We start from the raw sequence: 20133 nt of genomic DNA, 5'->3' as shown, positions 1-20133 counted from the left end.
GGGCATGCATGATTGCTAGCATTTCCTTATCATATATGGAATAGTTTTTTTTGTTTTTCTCTAGTTTTCTATTTTCAAAAATCTATAGGATGTTTGTTTTGCATTAATATTGCTCCAACACGTTCTCCAAAGCGTCACATTCTAACTCAAATAGTAATAAAGAGTCTAAAATGGCCAAAACTAGGTAGGATCTCATTATTTTCTTAAGCTTTTCAAAGGCTTGTCGGACCTCTATACTCCATGATAATGCACCTTTCTTGTTTAAGCATGTTGGTGGGGCAGTTAACTTTGAGAAGCCTTTAACGAATCTTTTGTAGTAGTTGCAAAGCCCCAAAAATCCTCTTAGATATGTTAAAGTTCTTGGCCTTGGCCAATCTCTTATGGCTTTAATCTTCTCTTCATCAATGTTGACTCCTTGGGCACTAATTTTGTGTCCTATATAAAATTTCCTCCAATCCAAATTAACATTTGGGCATTTTGGCAAGTAACAATTGTTGTTCAAGTATCGCCAACACTTCATCTATGTCTTAGGCGGTCTTTCCAAGTCTTGCCATAAATCAAAATGTCATTGAAGAATACCAAGAGGAATTTTCTTAGTTGTTTGCTAAATAGGTGATTCATGCAAGATTGGAAGGTAGCAAGGGCATTGGTTAGTCCGAAAGACAAGGCAAAGAACTCAAAGTGTCCAAAATGGCATCGAAAAGTTGTTTCGTGGACATCCTCCTTCCTCACCATAATTTGGTGGTATCCTAAATGTAGGTCAATTTTTTAGCGCACTGCCCCATGAAGTTCATCAATTAGTTCATCTATCCTAGGAATGGGGCAATGGTTCTTAATGGTCTCTTTACAAAGGGCCCTATAATTAATGCATGTCCTCATGGTGTCATCTTTCTTTTTTACCAATATTACATAGGAAGCAAAGGGGCTAGAGCTAGGTTGAATATGTCCCATTTCCAATAATTCCTATATGGTTTTCTCAAATTCTTCTTTATGTTTTCTTGGATGTCGACATGGCGTGGTGATAACGGTTTTCACCTTTTCTTCAAGTTCAATAGCGTGTTCAAAATCTCTTTTTAGTGGAAGCCTTGAAGGAATGTTGCTAAAAGCCTTTCGTGTTTGTTCAGGATAGGTTGGATGTTTAGATGTATAGTTTTTCCTTTGGTTGAAGATATGAGTATAATACATTGTGATGCCCATTCTATTTCACCATGTCGAAAGGCTTTCTCCATTCTTTTGGATGATACTACCCTTGGCGTCCTATCATATAAACCTTGTCAGATCACCTCTTGGTCATTGTGTTGAAACCAAAGCTCCATCTTTTTGAAGTCTTGGTAATATCTCCCTAAGGAGTGCAACCATTGGATGCCTAATAATACTTGCAACCATTTCTAATTTCATCCTTGTCACCAGTCCTTCATCGATGAATTTATGGGTGGCACCATTGTCCACTAGGACTATTACATTTTGTCCTTTTAGAACACTACAACTTCTATAAGGGTGATATTTAGGTGCCCTTAGAGTGTTGCCAAAGTACCCCCTTCATTATCTTGTCTTCTTTTCCTTTGAGATTTGAATTCTTCTTCTTCATTTGTTAATGCTTCTACGTTGTATGTTTTTCCTCTCTTTGTGCACCTATGTTTTGGCTCCCATTTTTCCTTGCACTCAAAACATAATCGCCTTCTTTAGAGTTTTGTCATTTCTTTGCATGTTGTGTGTGATTAAAAGGTAATAACTTTTGTTGCCATTTTCTTTTGTAAGGGGTTGTTTTTGTGATCTTGAAGGTATGTTCGTGGATTGGCTCTTTTCCTTTGTTGATGTAGTTTCAAACCTTAGGGCCCTTTGGATCGCATCTTGAAGAGATGTGGGGTCAAAAGAACTCACTAGACCACAAACTAACTCCAATAGTCCTTTAATAAATAGTTATGTTAGTCTCTTCTCTGTAATCCTAAGTACCATGACAGAGACCTTTTGAAATTCGGCTATATAGTCTTCTACAGATCCTTGTTTTAATTGTGTAGGTTCTTGAAATTGTCTTCTAGGGTGTTTTGGTCAAATCTGTCCATAAGATTTTGCATGGAACCTTTGAGTAATCAAACCATGGTGCCACTAGTTGTGTGCAACCCCTTCCAAATGTAAGATGGCAAATTTGATGACATCTTCTTCAAAAATGAGATTGAGAGATAAACGTGTCCAATTTTTGGATCCATGAATAGGTAGTGACATTTGTTTGCCTTCATCCTTAAACGTTGTTGCTACAACATCTGTTGCTTCATTTTTCATTGCACCCTCGTTTGCTTCTTTATTCCTTGGACCTTTATCAACCTATGCTTTTTTTTTAATAAAGGGGTAAAAACTTTATTGAAAATCAAAAAAAAGAATTACAAAGAGAACCAGAGCCCCAAAGCCCCAGAAAAGAACCACAAGCCCAACCAAGGATCAACTAGCTTCATAACTATCCATGTCCTAAGCAAAGATCTTCTGCAAGTCCTGACAATAATCCGAGGAGAGATGCTCCCAACCTTCAACTTTCCAATCAGTACCATGTTCTGAGGCCCACTTAGCCAAACAATTAGCTGCTCTATTCCATTCACGAGGAATGTGGATGAAAGACCCCTGCTCCATTATAGTACTAATTTGAAGAATCTCGTGAACAATCCCTGCCAGCTACCAATGAATCCCACTCACCTTCTGCTCAATCAATAGGTTAACAATAATTTGTGAATCCGATTCACAGATAACCTTTCGCCATCCCAACTCCAAAGCACACTCCAGGGCATAGAAAATTGCTAATCCCTCCATAAAGTTATTAGACTTCCACCCTTTATGCACCGAAAAAAAGAAAACCACCTCCCCCATACGACTCCTACCAACATCACCAACCCCAGTAGGGCCCAGATTACCCCTAGAGGAGCCATCAATGTTAATCTTGATAAACTTATCCTAAGGGGGCATCCACCTTCCCACCCTTTGAACCTTCTTCATAGCACGTCTACCTCTCCTAACACAAGCTGAAGCGGGAGACAACTCTTGCAAACCCAACCTACTCACAATATCTGCCTCATCTCTATCCAGAGGAAAATTCACCTCACATTTAGCTTCCACCATCTTCTGAATCATAACAATGATTCTATTCCACACTTGTTGAACTAACACTTTGACCTCCCTAAAGATCCTCCTATTCCTCTCGAGCCAGATCTGCCACAGTATGAAAATGGGCCCAATATGCCAGACAATCTGGAGAAAGGAGGAAAAGATAGGAGGTCTGCCCAAACTGCTCCAAAACTCCACCAGAGAATCCGCGTGAACACAAGGATGCTTCCACACCCCCCACCGGTAATGCCAAATAAGCAGCGAGAAAGGGCATCTGAAGAACAAGTGTGAAGAATCTTCCTCCCCATTACCACACAAAGCACAGATGGAAGGCCCCAAGAATCCCCACTCGCGAATATTGTCCCAAGTTAGGCATCTATTCAAAGCCAAAGTCCAAGCGAACCAGTTACACTTCGACCATGAAAAATTATTCCACACATGTTTCCACTAGTGCACCTCTCTCCCCTCCAATCTACGGGACAACAACTCCTGGTATCCACTAGCCTCAGTAAAGATGCCCTTAGGATTTAGAGACCAAGCAAGTCCATCCCTACCCTTGAGGGAACTACAATGTCTACTTGCCAAAATGCCATGCAACTCAACACACTCTTCATCCACCCCAACAACCGACCACTCATTAGGAGCCTTCCATCGCTCCAACTCCAGCTACCCACACCTATAAACAACCTTGAAGTCGCTCACCCTAGACCACCCTGCCTCCAAAAACCTCTGGCAAAGATTCCCAAGGTTAGGAAATTGATCAAGGATGGGGGGTATCCATCCCAAGAGTCGTACCAGAAAAGGACCTCTTCCCCCCTCATACATATCCAAAAGAGTCCTTCCTTAATAAGAGAAGCCCCCTTCTTGAGAGTGCTCCAAATCGTTGAGCCTTTTCCCTCAAACGGGTATCTTGGGATTTCCTCCTTCGGGATCCTCTGCATATATTTGTAGGTCAAAATCCTAGCCCGGCCTTGATCCTGTTCAACACACCATCTCCAATACAATTTAGCCACCAAAGCCTCCCCAAATAAAATAGACTGCCTTAAACCAAGCCCACCCGAATGTTTCGGGCTACACACCAAGTCCCAATTGACGAGACATCGTTTGTATGAGGGCAGATTGCCTGCCCATAACATTTGCCTTGCCAGAGAGTCCAATCCCTTCAAGAACCACTTAGGGGCCACTTGTAGCATACATCGATAAATCGGAAGAGCTCGAACCACCGACTAGATCAGTTGAACCCTTCCAGCAAAGGATAACCATTTGTGTGTCCAATGTTCAACCTTTGTGCGAAATTTATCCAAGATACCTTGCCACGAATCCCTGGGAGGGTTACCAAGAGAAATAGGAATACCCAGATAAGTCAAGGGCAGAGAGCCAACTTAGAATTTCAAGATATGAGCAATCCTCCTCTGAATAGTTCCAGGTGTGTTGAAGAAGAGGATAGAAGATTTATCCTCATTGATCAACTAGCCTGAAGCCGCACAATAAACATCCAAAACTTTACACAAATTAGTAGCTTCTCTGATCCAAGCTAATCCCATCACGGTCGTGTTATCAACAAACTGCAAATGAGACTGTAGCTACAAGTCATTACCCCAACTCCAACCCTAAATAATACTCAGATCCACATTAAGCTTAATCAGCCTCCCCAGACCCTCAGCCAAAAGAATGAATAAGTAAGGGGAGAGGGGGTCCCCCTAGCGAAGACCCCTAGAAGCACCAAACAACTCAGTATGATCTCCATTAATAAGCACAGAGAAAGAGGTAGACGTAACACAACTCATAACCCATTGGGTCCATTCATCAGCAAAGCCAAAAGCCCTAAGGATCTTTCCGAGGAAGGACCAACGAACTCTATCGTAAGCCTTCGCCATATCCAACTTAATAAACATATCTTTTTCCTTGGAGGTTGCCAAAGAATGAATGGTCTCCGTAGCAATGACCACACCATCCAAGATTTGGCGACCTTCCACGAACCTGCTCTGCTCCTCAGAGATGACATCCCCAAGACAATTTTTCAACCTATCCGCTATCAGCTTAGAGATGATCTTATAGATCACATTACAGAGAGAGATAGAGTGGAACTGGTCTAACCGGTCAGCCCCATCACACTTGGGAATTAGTGCAATGAAAGTCGCATTCAAAGCCCGAAGCATCTGCTTATTCCTCTAGGACTCTTGGACCACTTCCAATAAGTCCAATTTGATAATATCCCAAAAATCTTGAAAGAATTCAACCGGAAACACATCCGGTCCTGGAGCTTTTCTCTTCCTCATGTGAAAAACAATCCTCTCGAGTTCTTCCATCAAAATAGGACCCATAAGCTGCTCATTCATCTCCCTAGTAATTAGAGAAAGAATGTAATCAAGAACCTGATTCTCCTATTTCGACTCCCCTTGAGAATCCTCGCTGAAGAGGGACCAAAAATACTATAAAGACTCCCTAGAAATCTCCTGCAAAGATAAAAACTGCTCACCTCTATCATTGATCAGAACAGGAATGGAATTGCCATGTCTTCTTGCTTTCACTGAATTGAAGAAGAAAGTAGTATTCTTGTCCCCCGCTTGAAGCCAGTTAATACGATCTCTCTGTTTCCACTATATTTCCTCCCTAAGCTCCCATTCCTCTAAAGCCTTGACAACCCTGTCTTCCTCCCAAGCAAGGCTTCAGACAAACCATGCTCTCTAATTTCACTAGTGATGCCATTCAACACTATTTGAGCAGCTTTCTTAGTTTGAAAAATGTTCCCAAAACACTGGCGGTTCCATCGTTTAAGCTAAAACTCAACAAATTGCAGCTGCTTGGCAAAAGTGTACATAGCAGTGCCAAAGGCTGGCCTCCCTTTCCTCCACCACTCCGCTACATGATTCTGCAGAGAAGGATCCCGTAAGCACATAAGATGGGAATTTGAATGAAGGAGAGCGAGCGACCCGAGCAGAAGAAAATACCAACTTAATGGGCCAGTGGTCTGACCCTCTCTAGTCAAGAATCTCATAACATGTGGACCACCCCCCACCAACCCAAAAACTAGAAACCAAAAAGCGATCTAGCCTCTCCGCAATCCAATACTCCCCTACCCTCCTATTGTTCCAAGTGAACAAACCATTACCAGGCTTAATGTCAACAAGATGCAAAGATGATATACTATCCCGAAAAAGGAAAGAAGAAGGTTCCAATCGCATAACACCACCCTTCTTCTCACTCAACTCTAGGATGGCATTGAAATCGTCCGCCATAATCCAAGGATGAAAAGGGAACAACCTTCACATAAAAGAAATATGAGACCATAAGTTTTGCTTACCCTGAAGATCAGTGGGGGCATAAATGTTAGTAAACAAGATATATTCCTCAGTCTCAAGACTAGACGCAACCTCGGATAACGAAGATCTAGAGGCAACCCACCAAATAGGACAAATCCTCAAGGGGTTCCAAAGACAGGCCACCCCTCCAGAGGAGCCAATTGCCCCAATATACTGACACTGGCTTCTCCCCCATAGCTTTGGCACCAAATCCAACATACTTTCCACAGAAAGTTTTGTTTCCTGCAAGAAAAAGGACATCGGGAGAATGACTCCTTATCAACTCCCGAACAAATTTTTGTCTAGGGCCACTGTTCAAGCCCCTCACATTCCATGACATCACAATCATTTCGGGGGATTGGAAAAATGAGAATCCAAAGTCTTTACTGACCCTGACTCAACCAAATTCTCCCCCATCAATTTGATCTTATCCAAATCCTTCTTTCTGCCAACCTTTGAAATCTTTTCCGTTGGTCCTTTCTTAATGTCCTTCTAATGAAGACCCAAATGTAAGGCGATCTTGTTACCTTTGACCCCAGCAGGTTCCAATTTTTGAACTGCAGGAGAACCATCCCCACCAAACATTTTCACTTCAGCACCAGAAATGGGCCCCAATTGAGCCACTACTGGCTGATCCATCTCCATTTGCTGACTCCCAACTACTTGCAAAGCCTGGGTAGAGTCCCAATTCACACTATCAGGGACCAACCCTAATGCACCATGATCCAAAGGAATTAACCCTGGGTTCACCTCCTGTTGGGTAAGGTCGTCCAAGGCTTCAAATCTGTTAAAGGTATCCTCCTCCTGTCTCTCCTAAAGGGGCCTCTTTTGTCCCCGATTCTTGTTCTTTGTCTTAACTAGGGCAAAAGCATCAGCACCCACAACTTAAACAGACATGCAACTTTTCCTTTGTCAGCCCCATCTATGTTACGAGTCGGTTGTTGAGGTTGGCGCACCACCGGTTTATACCTAGGACACTTGCGCTGCAAATGACCATACTCATGACACAGACGACACCGAAATGGTAAAGTCTCATAATCCAACTGTTGAATCCAAGAATAAGAACCCGCACACATATCTATAGCATCTGGCAGGGGCTTACTAAGATCAATTTCAATACAGATACGGATGAAAGTCATTACCTTTCTCCCCAAGGTTTGTGTTGAGGATCCAATTGGCCTTCCAAGCACTGAAGCGAGCATTCGCAACACATCCTCCCGACAATATTCCACTAGAAAATGCAGTAAACAAACCCACACTGGGACCTTATTCGGGAGTTCCTCCGAAGGGTTAAACCTGCATGCCAAGGTTTGATGAACAACCCCACCTGGTTGTAAAAATGCGGCCCTCCTTCAAGGACCCTATTGTGATCCTCCATGCAGTTGAATGTAACCATGAAGTAGTTGTTTGCTAGCAACATAATCTCCATTTCCCCTTCTGGTGCCCAAGTCATCTGAGCCCAGTTCTCCAAAAACTGCAGAGAAACCCTCATCCCCCAAAACTTGCAATATAACAAGTGTTTTGAAAAGTATTCAACATCTTTAGCTATCATCTCCAGAGGAATAACCAACCTTGGGCTCTCACTGCACCTCTCGAGATAACCATTAATCTTCATAATCCGAGAGCCACCGACACTACCAATCCCCGAATCTGAGGCAAAGAGGTTATTATCAAAGGTCTTGACACTTTCGGATGGAGATTTTAAACCCACCGCAGCACGGAAATCCATGTCGGGAGACGCCTTCGAGGCCTCTCCACCAATACTAGACATAGCACCTCGCGAAAAGCCCACACCCCAAAAAGAAATGAGCAAGGGCTCCACACACCCCCGCAAGGTACCAAACACCCCCCCTTCCAAGCTCCACCACAGGGCAGATCAGACCCCCACCGCCCTTCCCTGCAGGCAGACTACGAATCCGCAGGAAGCCCCGAGTCCCTGCCTCATGCAGCACCAACCCACCTCCTGCAGCTACCAAACCTCCACCAGCACCCGCAACCCCGAGATCAACCCCTCCCTACATTAGCACTCACCTCCCTCCCATCGATGCACCAGCACGTAGACGTAACTCACGAGCTAGGGCTTCGATGCCCTAGCCCGAGCACAACAACCCCTCGTGCACGGCTCCATCCCTAGTTTGAAAAGGATTTGGATGCAATCATTTCGAATGCCTATCTCCCTGTGAATTTTTTTGGCCTCCCCTATAGTGTTCATCTCAACACCTTATCAACCTATGCTTTTGTTGTCCACTTCTGGTTTCCATTTTTCTTGTCCATCTCATTTTGTTTATGAATTCCACCCTTAGAATTATCCATTTCCAGATTTCCAATTGGACTTCGTTTTCTTTCCTTTTTCCTCTTATATCTTTCCCTTCTCATATATTTTTCATCCACAAGTCTCCACACCTCCATTTCACGTTCATACATGTCATTATCTTCAATCACTTCTTTATTAACAATTCTATTCAAAATTACAAATTAATCGTTATCGAAATCTTTTACTTTCACTTGTGTACTTCTCACCTTGTACATGTTCTTTGCAAGCTTCTGCCAATCTGATGCTGCAACTATCTCCATCTTCTCCTTTATTATTTCATCTGGAAATACTCTGGTTGTTCCATCTTCATCTACATCTTCAATATATGTCACTATTACCCTTGTCTTCTCCTCTTCATTTGTTCCTTTCTTTCCCTTTGTAAGACATGTTCCTGTTGCAAATCCTTTCTCTTCTTTACCCACAACCTCAATCTTCTCTTCACGTCTTCCATTCACTTAAAGTGTCTTCATATCACCACATTTTGCAACATCATTCTTTCTTTCCATTGTCCTCTTAACCATCCATACTTTGCTTCCCATAACCTTGGGCTAATGTTTTTTCATTGCGGCACTTGTCCTTTCTAAGTTATCAACTGAACTTTCCTTGAAATCATCTCCTTTATGCTTCCTTCATTCACAACTTACCTTATGTTTTTGCTTCCCCTTAAACTCTATCATGCCTTTCATCTGATGGGCCTGTTTGCTGCCATAAACTTCAACATAATCTCCTTTTCCCTTGCACTTTAACTGTTGCCTCTCACCAACTGGTTTCCTTTGCCAATGGGGTATCCTATAACCAAGATTCGGGAACTCCTTTCTTCTTTTCTCCTCATTAGCTAGCATATCTATACACTTTGTTTCACATTTATGATCAAAATAAACTCTCTCACTATTACTTACCTCTGCAATAAACTGTTGTCGTGATTCTCCTTCATTCTCGTCATTGCTTCTTATCAATTTCCCCACTCTAAGGATTGTTTTTCCTTCACCTACAACATCTTTCTTCTTTTGCACCTGCTATTCCAATTTGCTTCCACCATTGACTTCTGAGCTTTCCAACTCTCCCACTGCATGGACATCGTGTCCTGCATCTTGTTGATGTATTTTTTATGCACATGCGAACACAAAATGAAATACCAAGGTATATTATCCTCTCTTGAACAAAATCTCTCATATGCTATGCTTCGCGATCAAATGAGACAACTCCAAGGTTACAAAATGTCAGGTCTTGACGTGTGGATAAGTTTAGTAGCTTGATGTGATAATGTTGGAATCACAAGGGGACTTGCGTTGTACATGAATGCTCAATATTATCATGGATTAGGATGGGTATGTCGATGACTTAGGATTTAGCAATGAAGCTCCAGACTCAATTCTAACAAGACTTGCTTAAAAAAATGACAAAAGGGAATAGGGTTCAGGAAATCTATTCTAAGCCTAGGAATGTAGGAAATGATGAACAAATCTAGTGGAATCAAACTAGGCAAAGTCTCATAAACAGGTATTGACACAAGCTTAGTGCAATCATCTAAGGTATACTAATGGATTTTCAGACTATTACCATCAAACGTTGACACCATCCAAGTTGACGCTTGTCAAGGGACACATAATAATTGAAGTTAAGCTTACTCAAATTTTCAGTTGACCACACAAGGTGCACTTACCAACGACAAGAGGCTAGTGGTATGGATTAAGGATTCCACACAAATATACTTAACAAATCTTCCACTCTATCTAACAAACATGAAAACAAATTCTAATCTAACTTGGAGGAATTGAGAACCATGAATGCAAAACAACATTTGAAGAGCAAAATCACCAACAAATTGAACAATGATTTAGATTCAAATAGTTGTAGCATATACAAACAATTCTACAAAAACTCTCTTACAAATGAGAGACAAGGAGGTAAGTACAGAGTATCTTACAAAATGGATGGCCAAGATTAAAACTAAATCAAGGGCTAAGATCATGCCAACAAAACCCTAGAATTGTTCTAATTAGGGTTTACATCAAAAATGGTGCCACCAACATATGGCCCAATAAAAAGATACCTAGTCATCAAATAGGGAATCTTCTAGAGGATTCTTCCCTGCATCTCTCTCTCCTAGCATACTCCAAGAATCTAGTCAATACAAAATCTAACTCCTCCATGGAAATGCTAGGTAAGTTATCTTGCTGCAAATCAATCATGTCCAATGAATCTAAGCAAGCGTCCAAAGTGTTCTCCCAATCTGGCATGAACTTCTATGAACTATGAACATGAATCAACAAAGAGACCAAATCATCCATCCGACTCTTCTTCAAAGAGTCCAACTAACAAAAATACTTAAGTTTCATCTTGTATCTTAATTCAGCTAAGTGTAAACCACTAGCATCACTAACATCAACACCCAATAATTCCTCAATCGAGACAAGGATCTTCATCTCAATGTCTTGAATCAATCCTTCCATCTCTGTACAACTCAGCTAATCGCTCTCATAAGTTAATTTCTTTACGGCCAATGAACAATACCAGCCATGGAAATCGTACATGTCTCCACTGTGCACAATGCTCTCGCTGATCAACGTGGGCTTAGGAATCTTCTTCAAATCTCTGAGGTGTGGAATAGTCTTCTCCTGAATAGGCTGAAATTCTTCCCAAACTCCCTCCAAATACTAGATTCTAAACATGAGCCATGTTGTCCTATCATATGCCTGGACAAACTGAGTAAGGAAATCATCTGCCCGTTCTCTTGCACTCTCAATCCACTTCTCCACCTCCGAGAGTGTATCTCTCGCTGCCTCATAGTGTGAATGTAGTCCATGATCAACCGCAATAGGAGAAATAAGGGTGGGATTCTCACGCCTTATCCCCACAATATAGTCTCTAAGTCTGATATTTTCTTCTTTGTACTTCTCCTTCTCTTCAATTTCTCTATCTAACCTTGCACTGATCGCCCTAAGGTTCTCACCAACCTCTTGAAACTCTTGGTCTCTTGTTGAAACTATTGAGATTCCTCTTGATTTGGATCTTGATCTTGAAATGGAGGATCTTGAAAAATATTATCTCCTCTTTAGCATGTCCCTTTGATTGAATAATCTATCTCTATCTGCTATATCTAAACTCGGTGAAGCCTCTCGCCTCCCAAGTCTGGATCTACGAGGAGTCCTTAACTCACAATGTCTTTGTTCTCCAGGAGTTGACCTTAAAATTCTTTGAAGTCTCACATGTGAAAAGGAATTGATGCGCTCCAACATGATCTATCTAGGATCAATTCAGACTTGTTGTAATCTTTGAGCAAGTAGATCCCTTTCAATCTGCTCCTCAATTTGTTCGTCAATTCATTCAACTATCTCTTATTCTTCATCCAGCACAAAAGAAACTCCAATGTATTGTGGTGCACTCGTTTTCACTTCCCAGGCAAGGTTGTTCAAACTAGATATAATCTTTCTTTCGTCTCCTAGGTCCAGTTGCTTAAACTCGAGTTTGTCCAAGTCAAGCTCGTTCGTTCTATAAGGATCAGGCAGCATCATTGTGTCTCATATCAACTTCAATTGGTTCAATTTCTTCTTGGCTGATTGGTAAACTGGTTCTCACAATCAACTGCTCCGGGAACAATGATAATCAGAGGCAAGTTTCCCAACTATTCTTCTTTGTTTATTACTGCTCTCACTCATCTGAATTCAGCGTGACTACTTTGGTTTCTCCAAGCAAGAGTGTTGAATTGTGAAATAATATCTCTTTGTTCACCTTGGATAAGTTCTTCCTCAGGCAACACCATTCCGAAACATAATCTTTGAAGATGATTGCAAATCAAGCCCCTCAAAACTCAGAAATGGTCACATCTGGGCACAACTATGTGGCTGGAAATGAAGTTTTAGTTTGAAGACAACCTGGTTTACTCAAAAAAATGTCAAAATGGTGCTCGGAAGTATACCACAATTCTGAAAATGCTTAAAAAAGGGTGTGGAAAAGTCTGATTTTTAGTTCTTAAAGTCTGAAGACACCCTTCCAAGGTCCAACAATGGTTGCCTAATGTCTGAAGACAACCTGCAACTTCAATAAATCAGTCATTTAAACTTGTCGCAGTCATAAGAAACACTTGTATTTGATGGATTTCACCTTCCCAAAGTGAAGTTTGTCAAATTTGGGCACAAACAAAGGGCTGGCAAAAAATATCTGTGTCTGAAGACAATCTGAAAATAGAATTTCAGACTTAAATCAGCAATGGAAGCTCCACCAGATGCCCAAAAAACTCATAAGGATGATGCACAAGTGAAATTTCCCAAGCAGGCAAGTGGCTGGAAATGAAAATCGGTTTGAGGACAACCTGCAACTATGGTGTTTCAGACTGTAACAACAATGACAACCCTTGAAAATGCACTGAAAACTCCTCCAAAAAGCCCTTAATCAAAATTGCCTTAGTGTGGATGAGCTGGGCAATGAAGAATAATTCTGAAAATGTGTTCCCAGCTAACAATGGAGGTCAAATCACTCCCAGCAATGGCGCCCAGCAAGGTCTGAAAATAATTGTAGCCCCTTAACACTCGAAAATATCACCAAAATTCATCAAGATATAGAGGAATCGGCCTCCCAAATAAAATCTTCCAACTTCAGCCATGGCGCCACCTCCCAAATCTGAAAATTACTCTAAAAAACTTGCTCCAATGGCTACCAAGAAATATTGCCCAGTTGGGAATAGGCAGAAAATGAACAACAAAACTAACTTTCAGCTCCAAATGTGTCAAGTAGACACTTCACCAAAATCGCCCACACCCAAATCAGCAACTTAGCAATCACATTCGGCAAATATAATGATATTTTAATGCTGGTCACCTCTCTTTAGAAATGTTTTCACCTTGAGTTTTCACCACACAAGCAATGTGGGATAAAACTTTTGCTCTTTTACACTTGTTGTGGGAAAATCAACTTGCCTGGGAAATAATATTTTTTTAATTTTTAAAATATTGGAGGTCATTAAATAATTGTTTTTAATTTTTAAATAATCGTCAACACTTGTAAAAACAATTAAACTTGGGGTCAATTTATTTAAAATATTCCAAAATTTAGATCAAAATTAACCCTTGGGGGGAAATCGCCCCATGTTGGGATAAAAATCCCAATAAAAACTCATTAAAAATTATTAAAATGTTCTTGGGGGAAATTCGCTCCATGTTGGGATAAAAATCCCAACAAAATTTCATCAAACTTGCACAAATTTGCCTCTAGGGGAAAATCGACCCCTGTCTGGACAGTTATCCGAACTCAAAATTGTCAAAATCATCACTTGTGGAAATTTGCTTAAAGTCTGGAATCACTATCCACATTAAAATCCATGAAATCTCGTCACAAAAGTCCTAGTGGAAAATCGATAGTCATTAGGAATCCTCACTTAAGTCATCTGCAACTTCATCCACACTCCCCAAGGGAAATTCGAAGGTAGTCGGGAAAATTCCCAACACTTAGACAAAATTTAATCATCTTGGTGGAAAATCGACCCTAGTATGGATTCTCAATTGTGGAAAAATGGGTCATGTCTGGATTCCAAGGGAAATCCATGTCCAGTCTGGATTTTGAGTGGGGAAAACCATGGGTAGTCAGGAATATGAGGGGGAAAATACCTCTAGTGTGGAATTTTGACCTTTTGACCCTTAGAATATGGATTTTCATCCAAAAAATGATGATTTTTCCACTCAAAATCACTAGGAAACTTCAAAACTCAATAAAACTCAACTGGACTTAGGAAAATTCATCAAAAATTCGAGCGAAAACAAGGAAACCTATCGGGATAAAGTGCAAAATCAACTTGAATAACTTCTTAGGAGTGAGAAGACAACTCCTAAAGGTCCTCTTGACGCCTAGGCACAAAAATATCACCGACGTGGACATTCGAAAACACGCTGACGCTCAAATGTCAATGCAACACTTAGCAAGAATAAATAAAAAACCCTAAGGCAGACCCTAGACTTAGGCAAAACTCAGGATCATTCTAACATTTTGACATTATAAACACATGATCCTATTCAAAATTCAAAAACCCTCTCATAAGCAAAGGCAAACACTAGGAAACTAGGCAAAACTTCTACTCTAAAAAGTGAAAAGTGGGGGTCCCCATTTGCAATGGGGCGATGTGTGAAGACGTCACAACACATCCACACCATCCTCTAAGGCATTATGATACTCTAGGGCATCTTCAAAGTGTTATTTATCATGTTGGTATATTTTATCATCAACCTCATTTTTATTTTCAGAATTCTTACAATGACCCTCTGTTGCAAACTGTTGTTTTGTATCTTCCTGACATATTGCTACAACTTGTCTTCTCTCTTTCTCATCTTGATTTATTTCTTCAAGTGCTACTCTTGCCCACCTCTCATCATTTTCAAAGTCTCGTTCTTGACCTTCCTTTCCACGTTTCTCATACCTGCAAACATATACTTAAACACAACTTTAGCAAATAAAACAAGAGACTGACATGTCTCCCTGAGTGCCTCCTTCATGGACACCATCCTTTCTTGTTTGCTACCTCTTTTGAGTGCTTCTTTTTGCACTACTCTACCTTCTTTCTTATTTTCTTTCATGTTCTCCACAATGAGAACTTCTTTCACCTCTTCCTTGACATGATTCTTACTCAACAACTTTTTGTTGCCTAAACCTTTTCTATCTTCTCTCCTCATGGCAGCTATCTTCTGCCGCCTTCTTTCCTTGACAATCTCCTTTATAGGCCACTTTACCTTCTTTAGCATTGGCCAAACCCAATCATGTCCTTGGCTTCGCTCCTCAAGCCATTCCATCACCATAATCTTATACTTCTTGTTATCTCTTCTCAAATCTGTCATTTCTTTTTCAAACTCTGCATCTTTCTTTTCTACATTTTCTTTCTTTTTGTCTCTCTTCTTGAAACTCTCTCTTCTAGAATGTTGTTGCATCTTACAATTTTCCTTCTTGTCTTTGGGATAACTCATCTCCACTTCCTTGCCCAAATGTTTTTGGGCTTTGATACCAAATGATGGCATGGCTAAATGCTCACATAAACATAAAGAACTTCCAGGAACTTATAAACAAATGACTAGGCAATAATGATGGGAAGTTCGGGAAATTAACCAGTCTCTACAGACTTCCTGTCCAAAGAGTGATAGGAACTTGCCTAGAAAAAAAAATGACAGTTTTCTCATAACTAATACATAACCGGATGTAAGCAACAAAAACTACAGGAAATCAATATAACTAACAGTAGTCAGGGAACAACAATCATTTATTTATTTATTCAATCTTTCGTAAGGATGTTTACAAGTTTACTATTGCTTCCAGTACAATGTCAGCCTTTAGCCCATTCGACCAATTTGCTCATTTCACTTCTATCACACTTTCATCTGTATTCATCAATTTCCTTTCTCTTTGTCTACTCTCCATTTCTATCTTTGATCCCACACCATCTCTCATTCTACTTGCTCCTTTCTTCTATCATTCCATGGCCTCTCATGCAACAATTTTCCATGACCTTTTCTTGTCGGCCTTCACGCTACCACCATTTCGTAATGGTTTTCCCTATTCTTAAAACTAGTCAGTTTTCTCCATATATGTATCGAGTTATCTTTCCCGTCCAAGACCGTTGTCCTCTATTCGGCCTTTCGAACTTGGCCTACTTCCCTTTCATTATTCCATTCTCCTTTGTTTGGCCGATTTTGGCCTCTTCTGTTCTGCACCAATTATCTCCACCAACCGTCTTCATTCCTTCAGTGTCCTCCTTATTACCACAATCAGTTGTCCTCCCAAGCTTCTCTATCACTCCTAACCATTTCACTATCATCTTCAACCAATTCTTTGAAACTTCTCATTAAGCATTCATCTCACTTTTTACCAAAGGCAACTAACTCATTTTGCCCAACTTCCTACCATGTGGCAATGGAATCTAAGACTATTCAAACTGAAACTTGACAATAAGATTGCATGAGACATGTAAAGGAAACAACTCGATGCCCCTGCATCATTTTCTCTTCTAGGGTTACTTATTATAAGAGTCTCACAATACTCTCTAAATGGAATATTCCTCCTAATCTCAAGGTCAAGTCTTGAATAAGCTTTTGCATACTCATCTAAGTTATTGTTTGGTGTATTGTTTTCTTTTTTCTCTCTTTGTGGTCCCTCTCTAGGTAAGAAAGATGGTTTAGTTACCCTAGGTGTTGACCCTAGTGGAGCTCTATTGTCATTTTTCGAATGGTTAGAAATGGCATTCCTCTCATTAGTTTGGTTGGGTCTAAGAGTGTTAATTGCATTGTTCATAATTTTAAGGGTTTGTAGGAGTAATTGGGTTGTCTTCTTTCGTTGTGTTTCATAAAGGTCCTCAACTCATCTCCCGATTGTTTACCCATTTTATTACTTTGAATAGAGCTGTTACTTGTTGCAAGTCATCTTCTTTCCCTTTCCAACACTCTTTGAGCCCTTTGGCTTATTGGGTTAGTTGCATTAACTATCTTTCGCCCCGCATGCTGGCAAGAACAATGCTCTAATACCAATTGCAATGTGTCCTTTAGAGATATTCCTAAATTTTGCCCTAAAACCACAATTCCAATTAGAAATAAGAAATGTAGTGCATTTAAGAATATAAATTTACCAACTGAAATGCCCTTTAAGAGAACTATTGGTCTAGGCCTTGCACACGATATTAGTCAAATTGACATTAAACCATGAGCCAAGATAACATCTATTTTGTCAACGCATTATAAACATCATTCATATTAAAATCCAAATAAGGCAATAGTTATTCCAAAGTATATTCCTATAATAATCTCATTAGCAATTCATTTGAAACGTTTGCAAGTTGTAGTCTAAAGGTTGGTCGCCCTTGTATTGCAAGAGCATGGAAGGCGGATCACCCTTCCATCCTTTAGTTCACCTTGGAGGTTGGTCCTCCTCGATCAAGCCTGGAAGCATGGAAGGATTTGTGGTCCATTCCACCCCTAGCCCATGAGCATGGAAGGCTGGTTGTTCACTCCATCTCTGGGTGGCATACTTGATAAGAAGCATGAAGGCTAGTCATCATCCTTCATCTCTCATGAACCTAGAAGGCTGGTCGTCCTTCCTATTTGCAATCTGTTTCTTTAAATTCAAAATGGATTATTATACAAATCTTCTATTACATATTTATACAATAGAGAACCATTTATATTACTTACAAAGATCAATAATTTTTGCAAGTATTACTATGGCATGAATACATATATATATGCCTATAATTTTGCTTTCTTTACAAATTTATCTTTTAATCTAGTTGCCTCTATTATAACTAAAAAAAGGGATAAAAATTTATTCAATCAGAGAGATACAAAGCAAGAAGGGCCACACGCCCACCAAAGAAAAGGACATCACACAACCCTGTCAGTTTCCACCAAGGGATCCAACAAATGAGACAACTCTAGAGATAATTGTTCCCTATCCACTATATTCTAACCATGCACATGATTAGAAGCCCATTGGTCAAACAATCTACAACTCCATTCCACTCTCTAGGAATGCGACTGAAAGTAACAAATTCGAAGGAACCACACAACCAAAGAATTTGTCTAATCACCACAACTAAGTACCAAGTAAAATAATTTAACTGTAGCTCATTCAACAAAGTCACCACCACCTGAGAATCTAATTCACAAATAATCCGTCTCCAGCCAAGAACTGAACTACGCTCCACCACATACAATATGACAAAAGCCTCCGTTAAATTATTGGTATGAAAACCTCTATAAATTGAGAAGGGAACCAACGACCCTCCCTATTCATCCTCCACAAAGGATGTTGGTATCTATTTCACATGATTTGCCTAGCATACCTCCCCCCAAAAGAAAGAACACCTCCCTGAAGAGAAAAATTGAACTGAGTACAAATATCAACATCCCCTGGAGGCATACCCCATAATTGTGTTGATTGTTCTTGTCACTGCATATTGGCCTTCAATTCATTCTCTTGATATACCTCACGATCGCCCATTTTATTATTTCCTCTACCTCTAGTTTTTTGCTTTCTCTTGCATATTGGCCTTCAATTCATTCTCTTGATATACCTCACGATCACCCATTTTATTATTTTCTCTACCTTTAATTTTGGTTTTAATGAACCTGAGTGTCTTGTTGTTGTTTGTGTTCCATAGCTTATTGAACCTTCAGCAGATGTAAAAATGGTTGAAAACACTCCAGACGATCCACGCAAGAGGAAACCAGACATTACCAAGGCAAAAACCCTTCTCGGATGGGAGCCAAAGGTCTGTACCTAAATCATATTTTGTTTCCTTTGCTCCATTAATCTACAGAATGTTTTTTATTATTATTATTTTATTGAATCATCTCAACAAACTATGCATCTTTTAGGTTACCCTACGGGAGGGACTACCACTTATGGCAGCAGATTTCCGTGAGCGGCTAGCAGTCCCTAAGAAGTGAGGAGATAAAAAGAAGGCATTCTTATTTAATTAACTGTTACTTGGAGAAGCTTGGATATGTAGAAGCCAGCACAATAGTTTTGAGCCCATGATGAGACCGCTTAATATCGTGTTGTGGTCCAGCTACAGGCTTTTTCTTCTTCCTTAGAATCTGAACAAATGATAAATCCATTTCACGAATTTTGATTGCTACAGATTTCTCTATAGAGATACTGTAAGAATTGTAAAGGCGTGGTTTTTTTACTTATAGCAGTTCAAACTTTATCAGAAAATTAATTAAAGTTGATGTTTTCAATTGATTTTGGTATGATAATGCTCACTCTTTTTCTTCCAAGCTCCGGATTCTACTTCGGCAATTGTTTCTTGGTCTGGAGTAATTCGCTCACGAGTGAAAGAAAATGAAATCCCTCTTACGTAGCCGATAGGTTAAATAAACGATATGATTGAATTATTAATTTAAATGCACTAAAATATAAATTCAAATAATAAAATAAAAGTAATTAATTAGATTTTTGATAATGAAATGTTTTAGAATTTAGAGAATAATAAAAAAATTGAATTTTTTGGTTTAGTAATTAATTAGAATTTTGATAATGAAATGTTTTAGAATTTAGAGAATAATAAAAAAATTGAATTTATTTGGTTTATTTCTATGTTTGCAGATTTGAATTTGGTTTGTAGATTTTAGGTCATTGTAGATTTCTAAATTTGAATTTATTAAATTTATTATTTGGGCATGATTTATTTTAATGTTTTCAACCTCTATCTATTAAGCAAAGAGATTTTATTTTATTTTTTGTTCAAATTTTTGAATATGAATTTAATGATTGAGAAAATATTGAAAACAAGCAATCATACACATGCATAGAGCTGCACTAATATTAATGCTCTATTGGTAATCTTTCTTGAATGAATATAATGTTAGATACTTTATATCTTTGAAACAAATTAGGGTTAGTTCTTAAATACAACTCTAGGGAATACAAATGAAACATTTTGCATCACACATATAT

The 20133-nt window shown here is 39.7% G+C and overlaps 1 protein-coding gene across 3 annotated transcripts in view; it reads left to right on the top strand.

Annotated features, from left to right (window-relative positions):
- LOC131046431 (UDP-glucuronic acid decarboxylase 5) overlaps positions 1-19454 on the top strand; it is a 58459-nt gene extending 39005 nt beyond the window's left edge. For all 3 annotated transcript variants that reach the window (XM_057980165.2, XM_057980167.2, XM_057980168.2), the window contains exons 14-15: positions 18833-18943; positions 19050-19454. In XM_057980165.2, coding sequence (XP_057836148.2) covers positions 18833-18943; positions 19050-19121 — 183 coding nt within the window. In that variant the 3' untranslated portion in view covers positions 19122-19454. The remainder of the gene's footprint in view (positions 1-18832; positions 18944-19049) is intronic.
- The last annotated feature ends 679 nt before the right edge of the window (positions 19455-20133 follow it).

This window comes from Cryptomeria japonica, chromosome 1 (assembly GCF_030272615.1).
Source record: "Cryptomeria japonica chromosome 1, Sugi_1.0, whole genome shotgun sequence".
Taxonomy (NCBI): domain Eukaryota; kingdom Viridiplantae; phylum Streptophyta; class Pinopsida; order Cupressales; family Cupressaceae; genus Cryptomeria; species Cryptomeria japonica.
The sequence above is the reverse complement of the archived record's forward strand: the minus strand, read 5'-3'. Positions and strand labels throughout refer to the sequence as shown.